The sequence below is a fragment of the Panthera leo genome, chromosome E2, assembly GCF_018350215.1.
Source record: "Panthera leo isolate Ple1 chromosome E2, P.leo_Ple1_pat1.1, whole genome shotgun sequence".
NCBI lineage: Eukaryota > Metazoa > Chordata > Mammalia > Carnivora > Felidae > Panthera > Panthera leo.
Genome location: NC_056693.1, coordinates 17,181,172 through 17,201,206, shown reverse-complemented (window position 1 = coordinate 17,201,206; position 20,035 = coordinate 17,181,172). Strand labels below are relative to the sequence as shown.

At 37.1% G+C, this 20,035-nt stretch overlaps 1 protein-coding gene across 1 annotated transcript in view; it reads left to right on the top strand.

Annotated features, from left to right (window-relative positions):
- Nucleotides 1–673: 673 nt before the first annotated feature.
- Nucleotides 674–20,035, top strand: part of ZNF260 (zinc finger protein 260) — a 56,561-nt gene continuing 37,199 nt past the window's right edge. Inside the window, exons 1-4 of the mRNA XM_042920156.1 lie at nucleotides 674–708; nucleotides 14,018–14,111; nucleotides 15,029–15,155; nucleotides 18,606–20,016. Of these exons, the coding sequence (XP_042776090.1) occupies nucleotides 14,058–14,111; nucleotides 15,029–15,155; nucleotides 18,606–20,016 (1,592 nt within the window). The 5' untranslated portion in view covers nucleotides 674–708; nucleotides 14,018–14,057. The remainder of the gene's footprint in view (nucleotides 709–14,017; nucleotides 14,112–15,028; nucleotides 15,156–18,605; nucleotides 20,017–20,035) is intronic.

Below are 20,035 nucleotides of genomic sequence, written 5' to 3'. Positions count from 1 at the left end.
ATTCTTGATCATCTAAACATTTGTGAACTTTTAAAAACTTTTCATAGAACCAGGGGCGCCTGGGTGGCTAGGTTGGTTAAGCATCCGACTTTGGTCAGGTCACGATCTTGCGGTTTGTGGGTTCAAGCCCTGTGTCAGGCTCTGTGCTGACATCTGAGAGCCTGGAGCCTGCTTCAGATTCTGTGTCTTCCTCTCTCTCTGCCCCTCCCCCCCCACTCAAAAATAAACATTTTAAAAATTTTTTAATAAAAAAACCCACTTTTCATAGAACCAGATTTTAGTTTCATTTATTTTTGGATATTTTTCATATATGATATGTTTACTCTTCTTTTTACAGTGACTTAAGGAGGGAGGTTAAATTTGACCTAGATATTTACTTTTAATTACAGGCACTTTAAACTTTAAAAGCTTTCCTCTAATCATTAATTGCATGTCATAAGTTTTGATATGTTGTCTTCATTTATTATTCACAAATTGTTTTCTAGTTTCCTTTTTCATTAAAAAAATTTTTTTTAATGTTTTTTTATTTATTTTAGAGACAGAGAGCATGAGCAGGGGAGAGGCAGAGAGAGAGACACACACACAGAATCTGAAGCAGGCTCCAGGCTCTGAGCTGTCAGCACAGGGCCCAATGCAGGGTTCAAACTCATGGACTGTGAGATCATGATCCGAACTGAAGTTGGACGCCCAACCGACTGAGACACCCAGGTGCCCTTCCTTTTTCATTTTTAATATATTGATTATTTAGGAGTGTTTTGTTTAAAAAAATTTTTTTAAGCTTTATCCATTTTTCAGAGACAGAGACAGAGCATGATGGGGGAGGAGCAGAGAGAGAGGGAGACACAGAATCCGAAGCAGGCTCCAGGCTCTAAGCTGTCAGCACAGAGCCCAGGCTCGAACTCACAGACAGTGAGATCATGACCTGAGCTTGAGTCGGACGCTTAACCTACTGAGCCACCCAGGCGCCCCTAGGAGTGTTTTGTTTAAATTCCATGTTTTTGAGTTTCCCATTTTTCCGTTATTTATTTCTAACTACATTATGGATAGACAAACTGTTTTTTATTGTTTTTTTTTTTAATTTATTAAGTTTTCTGTTCTAGCCTAGCATATAGTTTCTTGTGGAAAATATTCCATGTGCATTTGAAAAGAATGTATATTTTGCTATTGTTGGGTGAAGTGTTTTATAAATGTCTGTTAAGTCTAAGTGGTTTATAGTGTTGGTTATAGATTTTTCTGTTTCCTTGACCTTTTTTCCTAATTGTTCTATCCATTATGAGCGTGGGATATTGACGTCTGTGGCCACTTTTGCTGAATTGTCTTTCTCTATTTCTGTCAGTTAATTGTGAAAATATACATAACAGGATTTGCTATTTAATCATTTTACAGTATACAATTCAGTGATATTAAGTAAATCCACAATGTGCAACCTTTACCATCTAATTGCAGAATTTTTCATCATCCCGAAAGGGAAGTCTGTACCCTGTAAATAATCACTTTTCACTGCCTCTCCCTCAACCCCTTACAACAACGAATTTTTCAAAATCTAAATAAAGTTTTATCTATTTTAGGTATTTCAAATAAATGGATTAATATTCATATAAATGGGACAACAATATAATAATTGAAAGGCATTTGTGTCTGGCCTCTTCCAGTTAGCATGTTTTCAAATTTCACATGATGTAACAGGTATCAGTAATTGTTTCCTTTTGATGGCTAATATTCCATTGTGTTGTGTTTTCTTTTATGGCCTAACATATGATCTATTCTAGACCATTTTTCATTTGTACTTGAGAATATGTATTCTGGTATTTGGTGTTGTGTTTGGTGTATGTCTGGGATATCCAATTGATTTATAGTGTTGCTGTACTCTCCTATTTCCAAATTATCTTTTGCCTAGTCTTTCTATCCATTATTGGAGTTGGTTTATTAAAGTCTCAAACTATATTGTAGAACTTCCTATTCCTCCCCTCAATCCTGTCAATTGTTGCTTCATATATTTTGGGCTTTAAGGCATATATATTCATAGTAGTTGTATTTTCTTGGTGGGCTGACCCCTTTTATCGACATAGAAGATGTTCCTTTGTCTCTTGTCTCTTCTAAGCCTATTTGGTCTCATGTAGGCTTCCAACTCTTTGAGGACTACTGGTATGCAACACATTTTTATATCCTATTTTCAACCTATTTATATGTTTGGGTTTGTCATCAGTTTGTTGTAGACTGACTACAGTTGCACTGTATTTTCTAGCCATTCTGCCAATCTCTGCATTTTAGTTGAAGATTCTAATACATTTGCATGTAAAGTAATAACTGAGGAGGACTTTTCTACTTGTTTTCTATATATACTGTGTCTTCTATGTTTTTTTTTTTAATTTTCTAATGTTTATTTATTTTTGAGAGAGAGAGAGAGCGAGGGAGGGACAGAGAGAGAGGGAGACACAGAATCCAAAGCAGGCTCCAGGCTCTGAGCTGTCAGCAGAGCCCAATGTGGGGCTCGAACCCATGGGCTGTGAGATCATGACCTGAGCTGAAATTGGATGCTTAACTGACTGAGCCATCCAGGTGCCCCTCTTCTGTGCTTTTCTGTCCCTAATTAATGACTTCCTTTCTGTTCCACTGACTTTTTTTTGTAGTTTACCATTTGACTCCTTTTATATGTCCTATTCATTATACAATTTAATCATTTTATTAGCATTTATCCTGTAGATTTCAATTAAAAATTTGCATTTGTGATGAACTAGTTTGAAATAAAACTAACTTTATTCAGGGGTCCCAAAATCACTCTCCGGTTCAGTGATTTTCTAGAAGGACTCACAAAAATAAAAAAAAAATTTGGGGCATCTGGGTGGCTCAGTTAAATGTCCCAATTCTTGATGTCAGCTCAGGTCATGATCTCATGATTTGTGGGATAGAGCCCTTCAGGGGGCTCTGCGCTAAAAGCATGGAGCCTGCTTGGGATTCTCTCCCTTTCTCGGCCCACCTCCCCCCCCCCCCCCAATTTCTCTTTCTCTCTCAAAATAAACATTTTTTTGCATGAGTTTTTTCTTTTTAAAAAGGTTTATTTTTGAGAGAGAGAGAGTGAGTGCATGAGCAGGGAGGGGCAGAAAGAGAGGGAGACAGAAGATACCACAAAGGCTCTGTGCTGACAATAGAGAGACTGATGTGGGGCTCAAACTCATGAGCTGTGAGATCATGACTACAGCTGAAGTTGGACACTTAACCAGCTGAGCCACCCAGGTGCCCAATAAACAAACCTTTTTTTAAAAAGTCAGAAAAACTGTTGTACTCAGTTTTTGCCCCCCCCCCCAACCCCCCCCCCCCCCCCCCCGCCAGTGACAGGATACAGATTAAAATCATTACATGCCAGGTAATCTACCAGGAGCTAGTAAAGGACCTTCACTTTTGTTTGGAATAGGCAAAGCTTTAAACATTTCAGACCCGCTGAGTCAAACCTTCACTGTACGCCTATTTAGCTTTAATAGAAAAACTTTGCCCCTGTAACTGCTCAAGTTCTCCCTTTTAAAGTTGCTTTTGTCCTAGATTATATCTTTATACAGTGTACCCTTTAAATAGGTTTATAATTATGTTTTATGCAGGTCTTTAAACGTATTACAAAAAAGGAGGAACAACAAACAAAAAAATGCAATTCTATTGGGTTATATATTTTTGCCTTTTAGTTGCCTTCACCACTGTTCTTAATTCATTTAGTTTTATTGAGATATAATTGACATACAATTACTTCTGGTATACATGATTTAATATATGTATATATTACAAAATGATTACTGAAATAAATTTAGTTAACATCCATCACCTTCTTCTGTTAACTTTTTTCCTTCTGATGAGAACTTTTAAGATTTAACATCTTAGCCACTTGCAAACATACGCTGCATCATTAAGTATAATTACTACGCTGTACATTAATATCCCCTTGACTTACTTTATAACTGGGAATTTGTACCTTCCTTGACCACTTTCACCCATTTCGCCCACCCACTCTTCCACTTACCCCCACACCGATGGAAGCTACCAATGTGTTGTATTTGTGAGGTATTTTGTTTTTAAATCTAATTCCAGATATAAGTGAGATCATTCAGTATTTGTCTTTCTCTGACTTACTTCCCCTAGCATAATCCTCTCAAGGTCAATTCATGTAGTTGCAAATGGCAGGATTTCCTTAGTTTTTTATGGCAAAATAACATTCCATTGTGTATACACACCAAATTTTCTTTAACATTCCACCCATCAATGAACATTTAGTTGTTTCCATGCCTTGTGTATTGTAAATAATGGTGCAGTGAACCTAGAGTGTGCAGAAATCTTTTTGAGAGATTTCATTTCCTTCAGATAAATATCCAGAGGTGGAATTGCTAGATCATACAATAGTTCTATGTTTACTTTATTAAGGAACCTCCATAGTGTTTTCCATAACTGCTGCACCCATTTACATTCTCAATAGTGTAGGTTTCCCTTTCCTCCACAACTTTCCAACACTTGTTACTCCTTTTCTTTTTGATAATAGCCATTCTAACAGGTGTAAATTTCTCTGATGATTAATGATATGGAGCACCATTTCATTTATTTGTTTGCCTCTTGTATTTTGGGAGAAAATATGTATTCAGATCCTCTGCCCGTATTTTAATTGGATTGTGTCTTTTTTTATACTGAGTTGTAGGAATCCTTTATGTATTTTGGGTATTTAACCCCTTATGAGATAAATGATTTGCAAATATTTTTAATGGTTGATCCAGAGCTTCCAGTATATAATGTGTACAGCTTCCAGTGTACAGCTTCCAGTATATACTAAATTCCAATGAGATATAGAAATGTTGTCTTTTAAAAAGCAGAACAAAAGAAATCTTATATACATATATAGCATTTGTTATATTAATTTTATTTATCTTTTTTTTTTTAAGTAACCTCTGCACCCAATGGGGGGCTTGAACTCATGATCCCAAGCTCAAGAGTCACATGCTCTGCCAGCTCAGCCAGCCAGGTGCCCCTTATTGTTTTTGATTTTCTACATTTGATGCTGTGGATTCAAAGTACCATCTGTATTCAGTTACTTACCCAGTATAGCTTTGCTACCCACCTCCTTTGTGTTATAGAAGTACAAATTATACTTTTATTTTTATTTTTTCCTTTCTTATTTATTTTTAATTTACATCCAAATTAGTTAGCAGATAGTGCAACAATGATTTCAGGAGTAGATTCCTTAATGCCCCTTACCCATTTAGCCCATCCCCCCTCCCAAAACCCCTCCAATAACCCTCTGTTTGTTCTCCATATTTAAGAGTCTCTTATGGTTTTTCCCCCCTCCCTGCTTTTATATTATTTTTGCTCCCTTCCCTTATGTTCATCTGTTTTGTACCTTAAAGTCCTCATATGAGTGAAGTCATATGATTTTTGTCTTTCTCTGACTAATTTCACTTAGCATAATGCCCTCCAGTTCCATCCATGTAGTTGCAAAAGGCAAGATTTCATTATTTTTGATTGCCGAGTAATACTCCATTATATATGTATATATATGTATGTACATATATGTATATACGTGTATATATGTGTGTATATATACATGTATATATGTGTGTGTATACATATATACACACACATATATACATATATGTATATGTGTGTATATACATACATATATACATATATATGTATATACACACATATATATACACATACCAAATCTTCCTTATCCATTCATCCATCGATGGGCATTTGGGTTCTTTCCGTACTTTGGCTATTGTTGAAAGTGCTGCTATAAACATGGGGGTGCCTCTGCCCCTTCAAAACAGCACAACTGTATCCCTTGGATAAATACCTAGTAGTGTAATTGCTGGGTCATACGGTAGTTCTATGTTTAATTTTTTGAGGAACCTCCATATTGTTTTCCAGAGTGGCTGCACCAGCTTGCATTCCCACCAGCAGTGCAAAAGAGAGATATTCTTTCTCCACATCCTCACCAACATCTGCTGTTGCCTGAGTTGTTAATATTAGCCATTCTGACAGGTGGTATCTCATTGTGGTTCTGATTTGTATTTCCCTGATGATGAATGATGTTGAGCATTTTTTCACGTGTTGATCAGCCATCTGGATGTCTTCTTTGGAGAAGTGTCTATATGTGTCTTTTGCCCATTTCTTCACTGGATTATTTGTGTTTTGGGTATTGAGTTTAAAGATTTTGGATACTAACCCTTTATCTGATATGTCATTTGCAAATATCTTCTCCCATTCCGTTGGTTACCTTTTAGTTTTGCTGACAGTTTCCTTCCCTGTGCAGAAGCTTTTTATTTTGATGAGGTCCCAGTAGTTCATTTTTGCTTTTGTTTCCCTTGCCTCCAGAGACATGTTGAGTCAAAAGTTGCTGCGGCCAAGGTCAAAGAGGTTTTTGCCTGATTTCTCCTTGAGGATTTTGATGGCTTCCTGTCTTACATTTAGGTCTTTCATCCATTTTGAGTTTATTTTTGTGTATGGTGTAAGAAAGTGGTCCAGGTTAATTCTTCTGCATGTCGCTGTCCAGTTTTCCCAGCACCACTTGCTGAAGAGAGTGTCTTTATTCCAGTGGATATTCTTTCCTGCTTTGTCAAAGATTAGTTGGCCATATGTTTGTAGGTCCATTTCTGGGTTCTCTATTCTGTTCCATTGATCTGAGTGTCAGTTCTTGTGCCAGTATCATACTGTCTTGATGATTACAGCTTTGTAATACAGTTTGAAGTCCGGGATTGTGACGCCTCCTGCTTTGGCTTTCTTTTTCAAGATTGCTTTGGCTATTTGGGACCTTTTCTGTTTCTATACAAATTTTAGGATTGTTTGTTCTAGCTCGGTGAAGAATGCTGCTGTTATTTCGATAGAGATTGCATTGAATATGTATGTAGATTGCTTTGGGTAGTATTGACATTTTAACAATATTTGTTCTTCCTATCCAGGAGCATGGAATCTTTTTCCATTTTTTTGTGTCTTCTTCAATTTCTGTCATAAGCTTTCTATAGTTTTCAGCATATAGATTTTTCACCTCTTTGGTTAGATTTATTCCTAGGTATTTTATGGCTTTTGGTGCAACTGTAAATGGGATTGATTCCTTGATTTCTGTTTCGTTTGCTTCATTATTGGTGTATAGGAATGTAACTGATTTCTGTACATTGATTTTATATCCTGCAACTCTGCTGACTTCATGAATCAGTTCTAGCATTTTTTTTGTGGAATCTTTAGGGTTTTCCATATACAGTATCATGTCATCTGCAAAGAGTGAAAGTTTGACCTCCTCCTGGCCAATTTGGATGCCTTATATTTCCTTGTGTTGTCTGAGTGCTTAAGCTAAGACTTCCAATACTATGTTGAATAATGGCGAGAGTGGACATCCCTGTCTTGTTACTGACCTTAGGAGGAAAGCTCTCAGTTTTTCCCCAATGAGGGTGATATCAGTGTTGGGTCTTTCATATATGGCTTTTATGACCTCGAAGTATGATCCTTCTATCCCTACTTTCTTGAGGGTTTTTATCAAGAAAGGATGCTGTATTTTGTCAAATGCTTTCTCTGCATCTATTGAGAGGATCATATGGTTCTTGTCCTTTCTTTTAGTGATGTGATGAATCATGTTAATTGTTTTGCGGATATTGAACCAGCCCTGCATCCCAGGTATAAATCCCACTTGGTCACGGTGAATAATTTTTTTTAATGTATTGTTGGATCTGGTTGGCTAATATCTTGTTGAGGATTTTTGCACCCATGTTCATTAGGGAAATTGGTCTATAGTTCTCCTTTTAGTGGGGTTTTGTTTGGTTTTGGAATCAAGGTAATGCTGGATTCAGCACTGGCAAATTTGGAAGTTTTCCTTCCATTTCTATTTTTTGGAACAGCTTCAAGAGAATAGGTGTTAACTCTTCCTTAAATGTTTGGTAAAATTACCCTGGAAAGCCATCTGGCCCTGGACTCTTGGTTTTGGGAGATTTTTGATTACTAAGTCGATTTCTGGTTATGGGTTATGGGTCTGTTCAAATTTTCTATGTCTTCCTGTTTCAGTTTTGGTAGTTTATATGTTTCTAGGTGTTTGTCCATTTCTTCCGGATTGCCCATTTTACTGGTGTGTAATTGCTCATAATATTCTCTTATTATTGTTTTTATTTCTGCTGCGTTGGTTGTGATCTCTCCTCTTTCATTCTTGATTTTATTTATTTGGGTCCTTTCCTTTTTCTTTTTGATCATACTGGCTAGGGGTTTATCAATTTTTGTTAATTCTTTCAAAGAACCAGTTTCTGGTTTCATTGATCTGTTCTTCTGTTTTTTGGTTTTGATAGCATTGAGTTCTGCTCTAATCTTTATTAGTTCCTGTCTTCTGCTGGTTTTGGGTTTTATTTGCTATTCTTTTTCCAGCTCTTTAAGGTGTAAAGTTAGGTTGTGTATCTGAGATCTTTCTTCCTTCTTTAGGAAGGCCTGGATTGCTATATACTTTCCTCTTATGACCACCTTTGCTGTGTCACCTGGTTTTGGGCTGTTGTGTTATCATTTTCATTGGCTTCCATGTACTTTTTAATTTCCTCTTTAACTTCTTAGTTAGCCCATTCATTCTTTAGTAGGATGTTCTTTAGTCTCCAAGTATTTGTTATCTTTCCAAAGTTTTTCTTGTGGTTGATTTCGAGTTTCATAGCATTGTGGTCTGAAATATGCACAGTATGATCTTGATCTTTTTGTACTTTTTGAGGCTGATTTGTGTCGCAGTATGTGATCTATTCTGGAGAACGTTCCATGTGCACTGGAGAAGAATGTGTGTTCCTGTGCTTTAGGATGAAATGTTCTGAATCTATCTCTTAAGTCTATCTGGTCCAGTGTGTCATTCAAAGCCATTGTTTCCTTGTTGATTTTCTGTTTAGATGATCTGTCCATTGTTGTAAGTGGGATGTTGCAAGTCCCCTACTATTATGGTATTATTATCAAGGAGTTTATGTTTGTGATTGATTTATATATTTGGGTGCTCCCACATTTGGAGCATAAACGTTTACAAGCGTTAGGTCTTGGTGTATAGACCCCTTAATTATATAATGCCCTTCTTTATCTCTTGTTTTAGTCTTTATTTTAAAGTGTAGATTGTCTGATGTAAGTATAGCTACTCCGGCTTTCTTTTGGCGACCATTAGGATGATAGATGGTTCTCCATCCCCTTACTTTCAATTTGCAGGTGTCTTTAGGTCTAGAGTGGGTCTCTCGTAAACAGCATATAGATGGATCTTGTTTTCTTATCTATTCTGTTACCCTATGTCTTTTGATTGGAGCACTTAGTCCATTGATGTTTAGAGTTGAGTACTGAAAGATATGAGTTTATTGCCATTATGTTGCTTGTAGAGTTGGAGTTTCTGGTGGTGTTCTCTGGTCCTTTCTAGTCTTTGTTGCTTTTGGTGTTTTGTTTTGTTTTTGTTTTTTTGTCTTGTCTTCCCTCAGTACCCCTTAAAATTTCTTACAGGGTTGGTTTAGTAGTCATGAACTCTTAATTTTTGTTTGGGAAACTTTTTATCTCTCCTTCTGTTTTGAATGACAGCCTTGGTGGATTAAGCATTCTTGGCTGCATATTTTATGATTCAGCACATTGAATATATCCTGCCACTCCTTTCTGGTCTGTGAAGTTACTGTGGATAGGTCTGCTACAAACCTGATCTGTCTTCCCTTCCCTTGTAAGTTGAGGACTTTTTTCCCTTGCTGCTTTCATGATTCTTTCCTTGCCTGAGTATTTTGTGAATTTGACTATGATATGCCTTGTTGACAGTCGGTTTTTGTTGAATCAAATGGGAGTCCTCTGTGCTCCCTGGATTTTGGTATCTGTGTCTTTCCCCAGGTTGGGAAAGTTTTCCGCTAGGATTTGCTCACATAACCCTTCTACCCCCTTTTTCTCTCTTCATCTTCTGGGACTCCTATGACTCTGATGTTGTTCCTTTTTAATGAGTCATTGATTTCTCTAATTCTTAAATTGTGCTCTTTTGCCTTAGTCTCCCTCTTTTTTTCTGCTTCATTAGTCTCCATAAGTTCGTCCTCTATATTGCCGATTTGCTGCTCTGCCTCATCCATCCTTGCCATTGTGGCATCCATTCAAGATTGCAGCTCAGTTATAACATTTTTTATTTCGTCCTGACTAGCTTTTATTTCTTTTATCTCTGCAGAAAGGGATTCTAATCTATTTTCAACCCCAGCTAGTATTCTTATTATCGCGATTCTAAATTCTGGTTCAGACATCTTCCTTGTATCTGTGTTAAGTCCCTGGCTGTTATTTCTTCCTGCTGTTTCTTTTGGGGTGAATTCCTGCATTTCATCATTTTGAAGGAAGAAACAGAATAAGGGGAAAAATATTAAAATAAAAATATTAAAAGCAACACACAAAAAATCAAATAAATTATGCTATGATCTTAGGTCTATTTTGGTCTGCTTGTTGAAAGGTGCTTGACAGATTAGAGAAAGAAGGGAAAGACGAAAAAAAAGAAAAAGTAAAAGGAAAATGTTTGAAAATTTGAAAAATGAATACAATGAAATATAATAAAATGAAATGATAGAAGTAAAATAAAATTTTAAAAGTTTACAAAAGTAAATATAGTAGAAAAAATTAAAGAAAAATGTTAAAAATTGACAATAAAAATAAATTTCTTTCTGTATTCACAAAAAGAAAAAAAAGTTGAATAGATGGACCAGCGAACAGACTGAAATACGATTGAAATTACATCATTTTCCCCTAGAAGTCAAACTATGAAGCACTTTATAGTCTGTAAACTGAGCAGGCGGAGAGACTTGTGGTGTTCCTTAAGAGCCAGGTTGGTCCAGTTGGGCAGGGCTTAGTGTAATGGCTCCGTTCTCCACTAGATGGCACTGCTTAGCTTACTGGGGTGGATTGTTTTGGCACTTAGAGGTGTGTATGCACATGCGCAGGAGAGGTGAAGATGGCACCACCCAGATACCCACTCTCTAGTATCGGAACTCTGTTCTCCCCGATCAGCAATTGTGCACCCGTCCTTTGTCTTCAGCTTCCATCCACTCCCTAGTTTTACATTGTCCATGACCAAGCTGTCAGGTTGCCAGGCTGTACCTCCCCTTCTGCGTTTTTTCTCAGTTGTGGCTGTGTTTCCCCTCACTTCTGAGAGACTGTGGCTTTGACCTGCGCAGACCTGGGGGAGGGTCTCACCAAGTAATGGCCAGGTGCCAGTCGCACCCGGGAACGTTTGTGGGACCATGCTGCTGCTGATGCCCAGAGACTGTGGCTGGGTGCCAGCCCATCCCAGAAAAAGTTCACATGATCTTGTAGCAGCATTTCAGGGATATGGAAAATCACAACACACATCTGGCACCAGGCTTCACCCTTAATGTCCTTGTTCCAGCACCAGTGAATGTGGTTGTTCTCTGGTTCAGGTTGTGTAGATTGTTGTGTTACTTCTCCAATCAGTTTTTACGTGTGCAAGATGGTTTAGTGTTGATATGGCTGTATTTCATGGATACGAAATGCAAAAAAACCTTCCATGTTGTTCTGCCATCTTGGCCCCTCCCCAATTATACTTTTATATATTGTAGGCCTAATAAAACATGTTATTTCATATAGTTGATATTTAAATCAGTTAACTAAGAGAGAAAAAATATACATGTATACTGTCTTTGATTATCAAATAATTACCTTTCCTGGTGCTCTTTATCTTTTCTTTTAAAAAAAATTTTGTTTTTAAATGTTCACTTATTTTTGAGAGAGAGAGGAGAGAGGGAGCATGAGCTGGGGATGGGCAGAGAAAGGGGAGACACAGAATCTAACGCTGGCTCCAGGCTCTGAGCTGAGCCTGATGCGAGGCTCAAACTCCCAAACTGTGAGATCATGACCTGAGCTGAAACTGGACACTTAACCCACTGAGCCACCCAGTCACCCCTCTTTATCTTTTCATGTGGATATATATTACTGCCTCGAATCATTTGCTTTCTGCTTGAAGAACTCCCTTCAGTATTAAGATAGGTCTGCTAGCAATTAATTCTCCCAGTTTCTATTTCATCTTCACTTCCAAAAAATAGTTTTGCTTATTATAGCATTCCTGGTTGAAGTTTTTGAGTCTTGGTTTACATTCTGGTCTCTGTTATTTCTGAGGAGAGGTCATTAATTATTCTTACTGGGGCTCACTTGTAAGTAACAACTCATTTTCTTCTTGCTGCTTTCATATTTCTCTTTCAGCGGGCACCTGGCTGGCTTAGTCGGTAGATCAAGAGGGGCTCTTGTCTCAGGGTCATGAGTTCAAATGCCACATTGGGCCTAGAGCTGACTTAAAAAACAAAACAAAACAACAAAAAAACAACAACCAAATTTCTCTTTCACATTTCACCGTTTTTACCATGTTGTGTCTATTTGTAGATCTCTGTGCCTTGATCCTGCTGGGTGTGTTGAGCTTCCTGGATGTAAAAAATGTAACTTTGAGAACTTTTCATTGTTATTGGACAATGTTAAAATGATCCTTTTCTCTCTTCTCATACACCCATTATATATGTAGGTATGCTTGCATCCAGGTTTTCTAAGTCTCTTTTCCATTTGTTTTTCCTGTTAGATTGCACAATATTTATCTTTTAAGTTTGCCAGTATTTTCTTCTGCCAGTTTATATCTAATATTGAGTTGCTATAGTGAAATTTTCATTTCATATTACAATACTTTTCAAGTGTAGGATTCCCATGTGGTATTAAATAGCTTTTCTTTATTGATATTGATGTGACACTGTGACCATACCTTTATGTAAGTATAGGTTCTTTTGTTTATCTGAATATATTTATGGCTACTTTGAAGTCTTTGTTAAATTTGGTGTTCTTGCAGGCAGTTTCTGTTTTGTTGATGGGCCATTTTCCTATTACTTTGGACTTTTTCTTTATAGAAAGTAGAAATTTTAAATAATTGTAACATATCTGGTATTTTTGTCTGTTTCCCCTACTAGTGCTCCCCACCACCAGACTTGTTATTTGCTTGTTTTCTTTAGTGACTAGCTAGTTTAAGTGCAATCTGTCTTCCCCAGCCCACACTGAAAATCTGTGATATTGCTCGTTTAGGGTACAGCCTTATTACCACAGTCACCCTTGGATGACAGTGGTTTCCACAGGTCTGTCTTTTGAGTATCTCCCAGCCGTTAAGCTGCAGAAATCATGATTTCTGCTTTCAACAATGCTGTGAAGTATATATTGCCTCACAGACCAATGTAATCAAGTCAGTATCTGGGATTTGTTCTGACAAAAGGAACAGCTCTGTAAGTGTCTAATTCTTTCTGGGAAACTAGCCAGCCTGTAGTTCATATATCTCCAGCGAATCTTTCAATCTTCTCCTAATAGTCTTTTAGTAAAACCTCACTGTTTTTGAGAATGTCCTTAGGCTTGAACTTTTCTACAGTTACAGATGAGGTCATTTCCTATGGAGACACATATGGAACTCTCTTGTCTGTGGCCAGCTTCTCCCTCTGGACAAAATCACCAAGCCACAGACCTTGTTCTTGGGTTAGGGACAGTGGCATGCTTCTGAGTCACACTTCTGCTTTTAGGAGCTGGGTGCTTTGTAGGTGGGGAGAGGGTGAGTGCAGCAGCCAGAGGTTTCAGTTTGCCAAGATCTGTTGGCATGGAAATCCTACCCCAAGATTCAAGACAGACAACTGGAACCCCAGTATTCTCACCAGGGCCACACCCAAGGTACATATTACATTTTGTGTTTGGAAGCAAACAGAAGAAAATCTATGTCCCTTAGCTGCATTTCCCTGAGCATTGGGTAGCTGAGGGCAGGATGAGAAACGTTGGTATCCTGCTCTTCCCAGGAAGACAGCCACCTGACTGGGAACACAGGTTGACAATTGGTGAGGAAGCCTGTGTCCTTGATTGTACCAATTTGGAATGGAGTATCTTTCTCACTAAGATGTGATGAACAAGGAAGGGTGCAGGTTTGGTTCAGATACTGCAGACTCTCAGCTTATAAGTTTTGGTAGATTTTCCTGAACAAATGTTTCTTTATTTGCTATATATTTTTATATATAATTTTCATTAGTTTTGACAGGGAGCATGTCATCGGAGCTCCTCATGCTGTCATGGCAGAAATGGAATTCCCGGACCAATTCCTTACAGTTCTAAGCATGGACCATGTAAGTTGCTGAATCTGTCTCCTTTGTGAACATTTCCTTTTTCTGAATCTTCGTACCAAATAGGGCCTGCCCCACATTCCCATAGTTTTTCACTTTCTAGTGAGAGTTGGAACCAAACATAACAGTATAACTCGTGTGCCTATCCTCCAAATAATTCTCAACATTCTTATTTGTTAAGTCTTTTGTTAACAGCAACTATAGAGTAGAAATGGAATACCTAGATGGAGGAATTTACCATACTTTTTCATATTCTTGGATAAAGATCAGATGTATCCATTTGATTACATATGGGAAAATTCTGTACTTCTGGAGACTGGAGTTTCCAGGTAGACTGGATTTGATTTTCACTGATCTCCATCATACATAGATGATTGTAGACTCCCAGAATTGAAGAACACCTTATCCATTGTAAATGTCTAAATACAATTAAGCCTGATATTTTTTCAACAAGTAAGACTATTCTGTAGCCACTAAAAAGTACTTATTAAATGGTTTGTCATTAGAAGCAAAAGTTCTGATCATATCATGTTAAATAATACTTAACACAGTGTTGAACTTAGGGCTGCAAGAAATTATAAATTAGTGTTCACATCCCATTTTCTAAGTTAGATACTTTTCCTTTACAGAGAAACAAGAATATAGAAACTCACCTTTATTAATTCATGCAGCTCATTTTATTTCCAGACATGCTTAACATGCTTATGGAATTAAGAAATTCCATAATATGCAGGAAGATATTCTCTGAGTCAAATAGATTCTTTAAAGATATGTAGATAGTCCTGTTTGGGAGCGCTAATTTCCTTACTCCCATACCATAACATTCTACCCACCCTTGCCTACTAGTTTACTAATTGGCTTACCATAATGCAATTCTTTTTCTCAAAAATATTTCATTTATATATGGTTTTTTGTTTCAGGAATTGGTGACTTTCAGGGATGTGGTCATCAGCTTCTCTCAAGAGGAATGGGAATATCTGGATTCAGCTCAGAGGGACTTATATTGGGATGTGATGATGGAGAACTATAGCAACTTGGTCTCACTGGGTAAATTTATCTGCTTCATATAATTTAGAATATGCTCTATTCTATCAGCTGCTCTATTCTATCATAGAGTTGCTTGTCAGTAAACCCAAGACTATCTTTTGAAAGAAAATGGGTACATCTCTTTGTTTCCAAAGGCATGGGTTGAACATTGTGTTGGAGATGACACCTCCATGAAGCACATCCATCATTCTTCATGTTTGTATTCTCTCAGTCCCTTCATATTTCTACTTTCCCTGATACCCAGGGAGTTTATTTTGAATTTTAGAACACATATAGTATATCCTTTGAGAGAGCTATTGTACTGTGATTAAAGTCAGCATTGCTATAAATGCTTTGTTATTATCACACCTTCTTGAAAACAGCTAAGAAACCATGTCCTGAGTCATTACAGTTATTAGAAGAATCTGTGTAATTTATATCTTAGATGGATAAACAGAATTTATGTTCATTGCCTGCCATATGCATTATATTATACCTGTTTTGTGGTTGAAGAACTTTGCATTTAACATTGTCAGTATTATAGCAAGGATCTTTTAATGTTTTAGAAAGCTACTTGTTTTCCTGTCAGATTACATAGTTCTTGCCATGTACCAGGCCCTATTCTAAGGAATTTTAATATATGGGCTCTTTTAATTTCTCAATAACCTGATGACATGAATAGTACTTGTATTATTTTGCTAAGACAAAGAGTATTTAGGCAGCTATCCCAAGGTTATACAGCTAATTAGTGTCAAAAGCAGGTAAATCCTTACTTTTTGCGTGACTAACGACCTCCATAGGTTTTAATATGTAATATAGTTGACCCTTCAACAACAGAGGTTTGAACTATGTTGGTGTACTTCTGTGTGAACTTTTTGATGAAGGTAATAGAATACTGTAAATGTATTTTCTCTTATGATTTTAACATTTTCTTTATGAATACAGAATATAATACATACAATATATAAACTATGTGTTAGCTATTTGTTATTGAAAAGGCTTCCAGTCAATAGTAGGCTATTAATAGTTAAGTTTGGGAGGAGTCAAAGTTATATGAGGATTTTTGATTGTGCAGGGCACGGGGGCCCTAACCCTGGTTTCACCGGTCAACTGCATTTTCAATGTGATCATTCTCTGAAAATTTTTTTAATTTCAATTACATTTCCACATTTGGTGGTCTTTTCTTTCATTTTTTAATGTTTCTTTATTTTTGAGAGAGAGCGTGAGCAGGGAAGGGGCAGAGAGAGAGGGAAACACAGAATCCAAAGCAGGCTGTGGGCTCTGAGCTGTCAGCATGGAGCCCGACACAGGGCTTGAACTCACAAACTGTGAGATCGTGACCTGAGATGAAGTCAGACACTGAACCAGCTGAGCCACCCAGGTGCCCCATCATTTCATTTCTAGGTAGAACGGCTTTTTGATTTACTGATACTGGCATTCATTTATGATTTTACTATCCTAATCCAATAATGACTGTATTATTATACCTTTGTTACATATAACAAAATTCAGTCACAGGAAATTATTTCTGCCCTGTATTATGTAATGTTTATCATTCACTTTGGATTTTCCTCAGGTTATCCTCTCATCTGATTGCCAGTCTCCAGCCAATGTCCAACAGATCCTCTGTTACAAAGTGCCTTCCACTCTTGCCCACCTGTACCACCTTTTCCACATCATTCTGTTAGCTTATTCCCCTTTTCAGAATTGTATAAGCCTTATATGGTATGATATATACCTACTATAGTATCAAAAATATTCTGATACTGCTGTGCAGAATATAACATCGTTGGTTCTGAGTACAGGAAAATGGAAAGGAATACCTGGGAAAGAGCATGAAGGAAAACATTTAAATATAGATTAGGATTTCTGTAGGATAGATGAGTGATAATGAAAAAGCTAACGAAGGGGCACCTGGTTGGCTCAGTCTATTAGGCATCCAACTTCAGCTCAGGTCATGATCTCACGGTTCATGAGTTTGAGCCCCATGTCGGGCTCTGCGCTGTCAATGCAGAGCTTAGAGCCTGTTTCGGATTCTGTGTCTCCCTCTCTCTCTCTCTCTACCCTCCCTCCCTTGCTCCTGCTCTGTCTCTCTCTCTAAGATAAACATTTTAAAAATTTAGAAAAAGCTAATGAAGAAAAGTAAATAAAATTCCTCATTTCTATTGACACATGAAGAATATCATCGTTCTGCATAGCAGGGAATTAACAGCAGTGATGGAGACAGTGCGAGTCAATTAGAAAACATTCATAAACACTGTGTGTGTGTGTGTGTCTGTGTGTGTGTACAAATCACTACAGTACAATGTGAGGGTTAAAAGGCATGGAGACATACTAAAACTACTACATTATTCTTATACATACAAAATTATTATTTTTTAAATGCTTGTTTATTTATTTTTGAGTGAGACAGCACAAGTTGGGGAGGAGCAGAGAGAGGGAGACACAAAATCCGAAGCAGGCTCCAGGCTATGAGCTGTCAGCACAAAGCCCAACGTGGGGCCTGAACTCACAAACTGTGAGATCATGACCTGAGCTGCAGTCAGATGTTTAATCAACTGAGCCACCCAGGTGCCCCATTACTTTGATGATCCACTGTATTACCCAGTGGATATTTGTAATATTTGTAATATTTCCTTTTTGTCTTATTTAGATTCCTTTCATCCAGTGATTTTATTTCCCTGTAATTTTCAATGTGTATGTCCTTGGGGTTTGTTATTCAGTGGCACGTAATGACTACATTTGTCCTTTTGGAATTTAAGGAATAAGGTTAAACAATGTAACAGAAAATTACTGAATACAGAATTGAAAAAAATAATGTGAAGGCAAGCAACCAGATATTAGAACAGAAACATAAATATGAACTTACAATCAGTATATCCTTTCTGAGGATATAAACTTTTAGACCCAGACAATGAAATGTGGGTGGTGTATAAAGAATGCATTTCTTGAGAAATGAAATATCCTGTGGGTGTAAATTTGGTTTGCTGTAAGAGGTGAAAAAAAGATTATGTGAAAGGGGATAATGGATTAAAATGAGATCTTACAAGCACCTTGTTATCCACTAAAGTATTTGGATTCTATTGTTTAAAAAAACATACAAAATTATTAGTATGTATAGACGATCAAATCATGATCCACATCAGCATTATCTCTATATGATAACTAGTTCTACATCTATTGATGTTGGTCAGTTTATCTGGACTTGTTTCCGAACATTAGTACTTGACAAGCTTACTAGATGATGATCAACACCTACATGTCAGACACTGACTTAATCTGTTTCCCTTATCACAAACCTCACAATCTTATATTATGCTTTTATCATTCTCTGATCTTTCTTAAAACTTCATTACAATACTTTAATCATTCACTCGCATTGTTTATATTTACAATTTTTCTCCTCTACATTGTATAAATGTTTCATTTTTATACCACATGAAAAAATTTATTTCTTTTCCCCTCTCTCAGATTTGGAGTCCAAGTATGACACAAAGTATTTATTTAATGGAAAGGACATTATTGAAAATAATGGTTTTCAGTGGAAAGTAACAGAAGGTAAATTCATTGGTTTGGAGAGCTCCATTTTCAGAAATGACTGGCAAAGCAAAAGCAAGACTGAAGTACAAAGACCTGAAGTGGGATATTTCAGCCAAATGAAAATCAGCTCTGAAAAAGTGCCAAATTATAAACATCATAAATCTCTTATATCACATCAGAGAATTCATGAAAGCAAGAAACCCTATGAATATAAGGAATATGAGAAGGTCCTTAGCTGTGACTTAAGTTTTGATGAATATGAGAGAATACATACTGGTGAGAAAACATATCCGTGTAATGCATATTGGAAAACCTTTGGAGATGACCCACATACCCTACAACTGAACATTCATACTGGTGTAAAACCTTGTAAATATATGGAATATAGGAATCCATTTAGTTTTTATGAAGACCTTAGTATACACCAGAAAACGCATGATGATCAGAAGTGCTATAAATGTAAGGAATTTAAAAGGACCATTAGAAGAGTTGAAGAAATAACTCCACTAAAAATAATTCATGATGGTGAGAAAGCCTATGAATGCACTTTCTGTGGGAAATCCTTTAGAGTGCATGCACAACTTGCTCGACACCAGAAAATCCATACTGATGAGAAACCTTACAAATGTATGGAATGTGGCAAGGACTTTAGATTCCATTCACAGCTAACTGAACATCAGAGAATTCATACTGGTGAGAAACCGTACAAATGTATACAATGTGAGAAGGTCTTTAGAATTAGTTCACAGCTTATTGAACATCAGCGAATTCATACAGGTGAGAAACCTTATGCATGTAAAGAATGTGGAAAAACCTTTGGGGTATGTAGAGAACTGGCTCGACATCAGAGAATTCATACTGGAAAGAAACCCTATGAATGCAAGGCATGTGGAAAAGTCTTTAGAAACAGTTCATCCCTGACTAGACATCAGAGAATTCACACTGGTGAGAAACCCTATAAATGTAAGGAATGTGGGAAAGCTTTTGGAGTAGGTAGTGAACTTACTCGACATCAGAGAATTCACAGTGGTCAGAAACCTTATGAATGTAAAGAGTGTGGAAAGTTCTTTAGACTTACGTCAGCACTTATTCAACATCAGAGGATTCACAGTGGTGAGAAACCTTATGAATGTAAGGTATGTGGGAAGGCTTTTAGACATAGTTCAGCCCTTACTGAACATCAGAGAATTCACACTGGAGAGAAACCTTATGAATGCAAAGCATGTGGGAAAGCCTTTAGACATAGTTCATCCTTTACAAAACATCAGAGAATTCATACTGGTAAGAAGCCCTATGAATGTGAGGAATGTGGGAATGCCTTTAGTGTGGGTAAGCACCTTACGTGATATCAAAAAAATTAC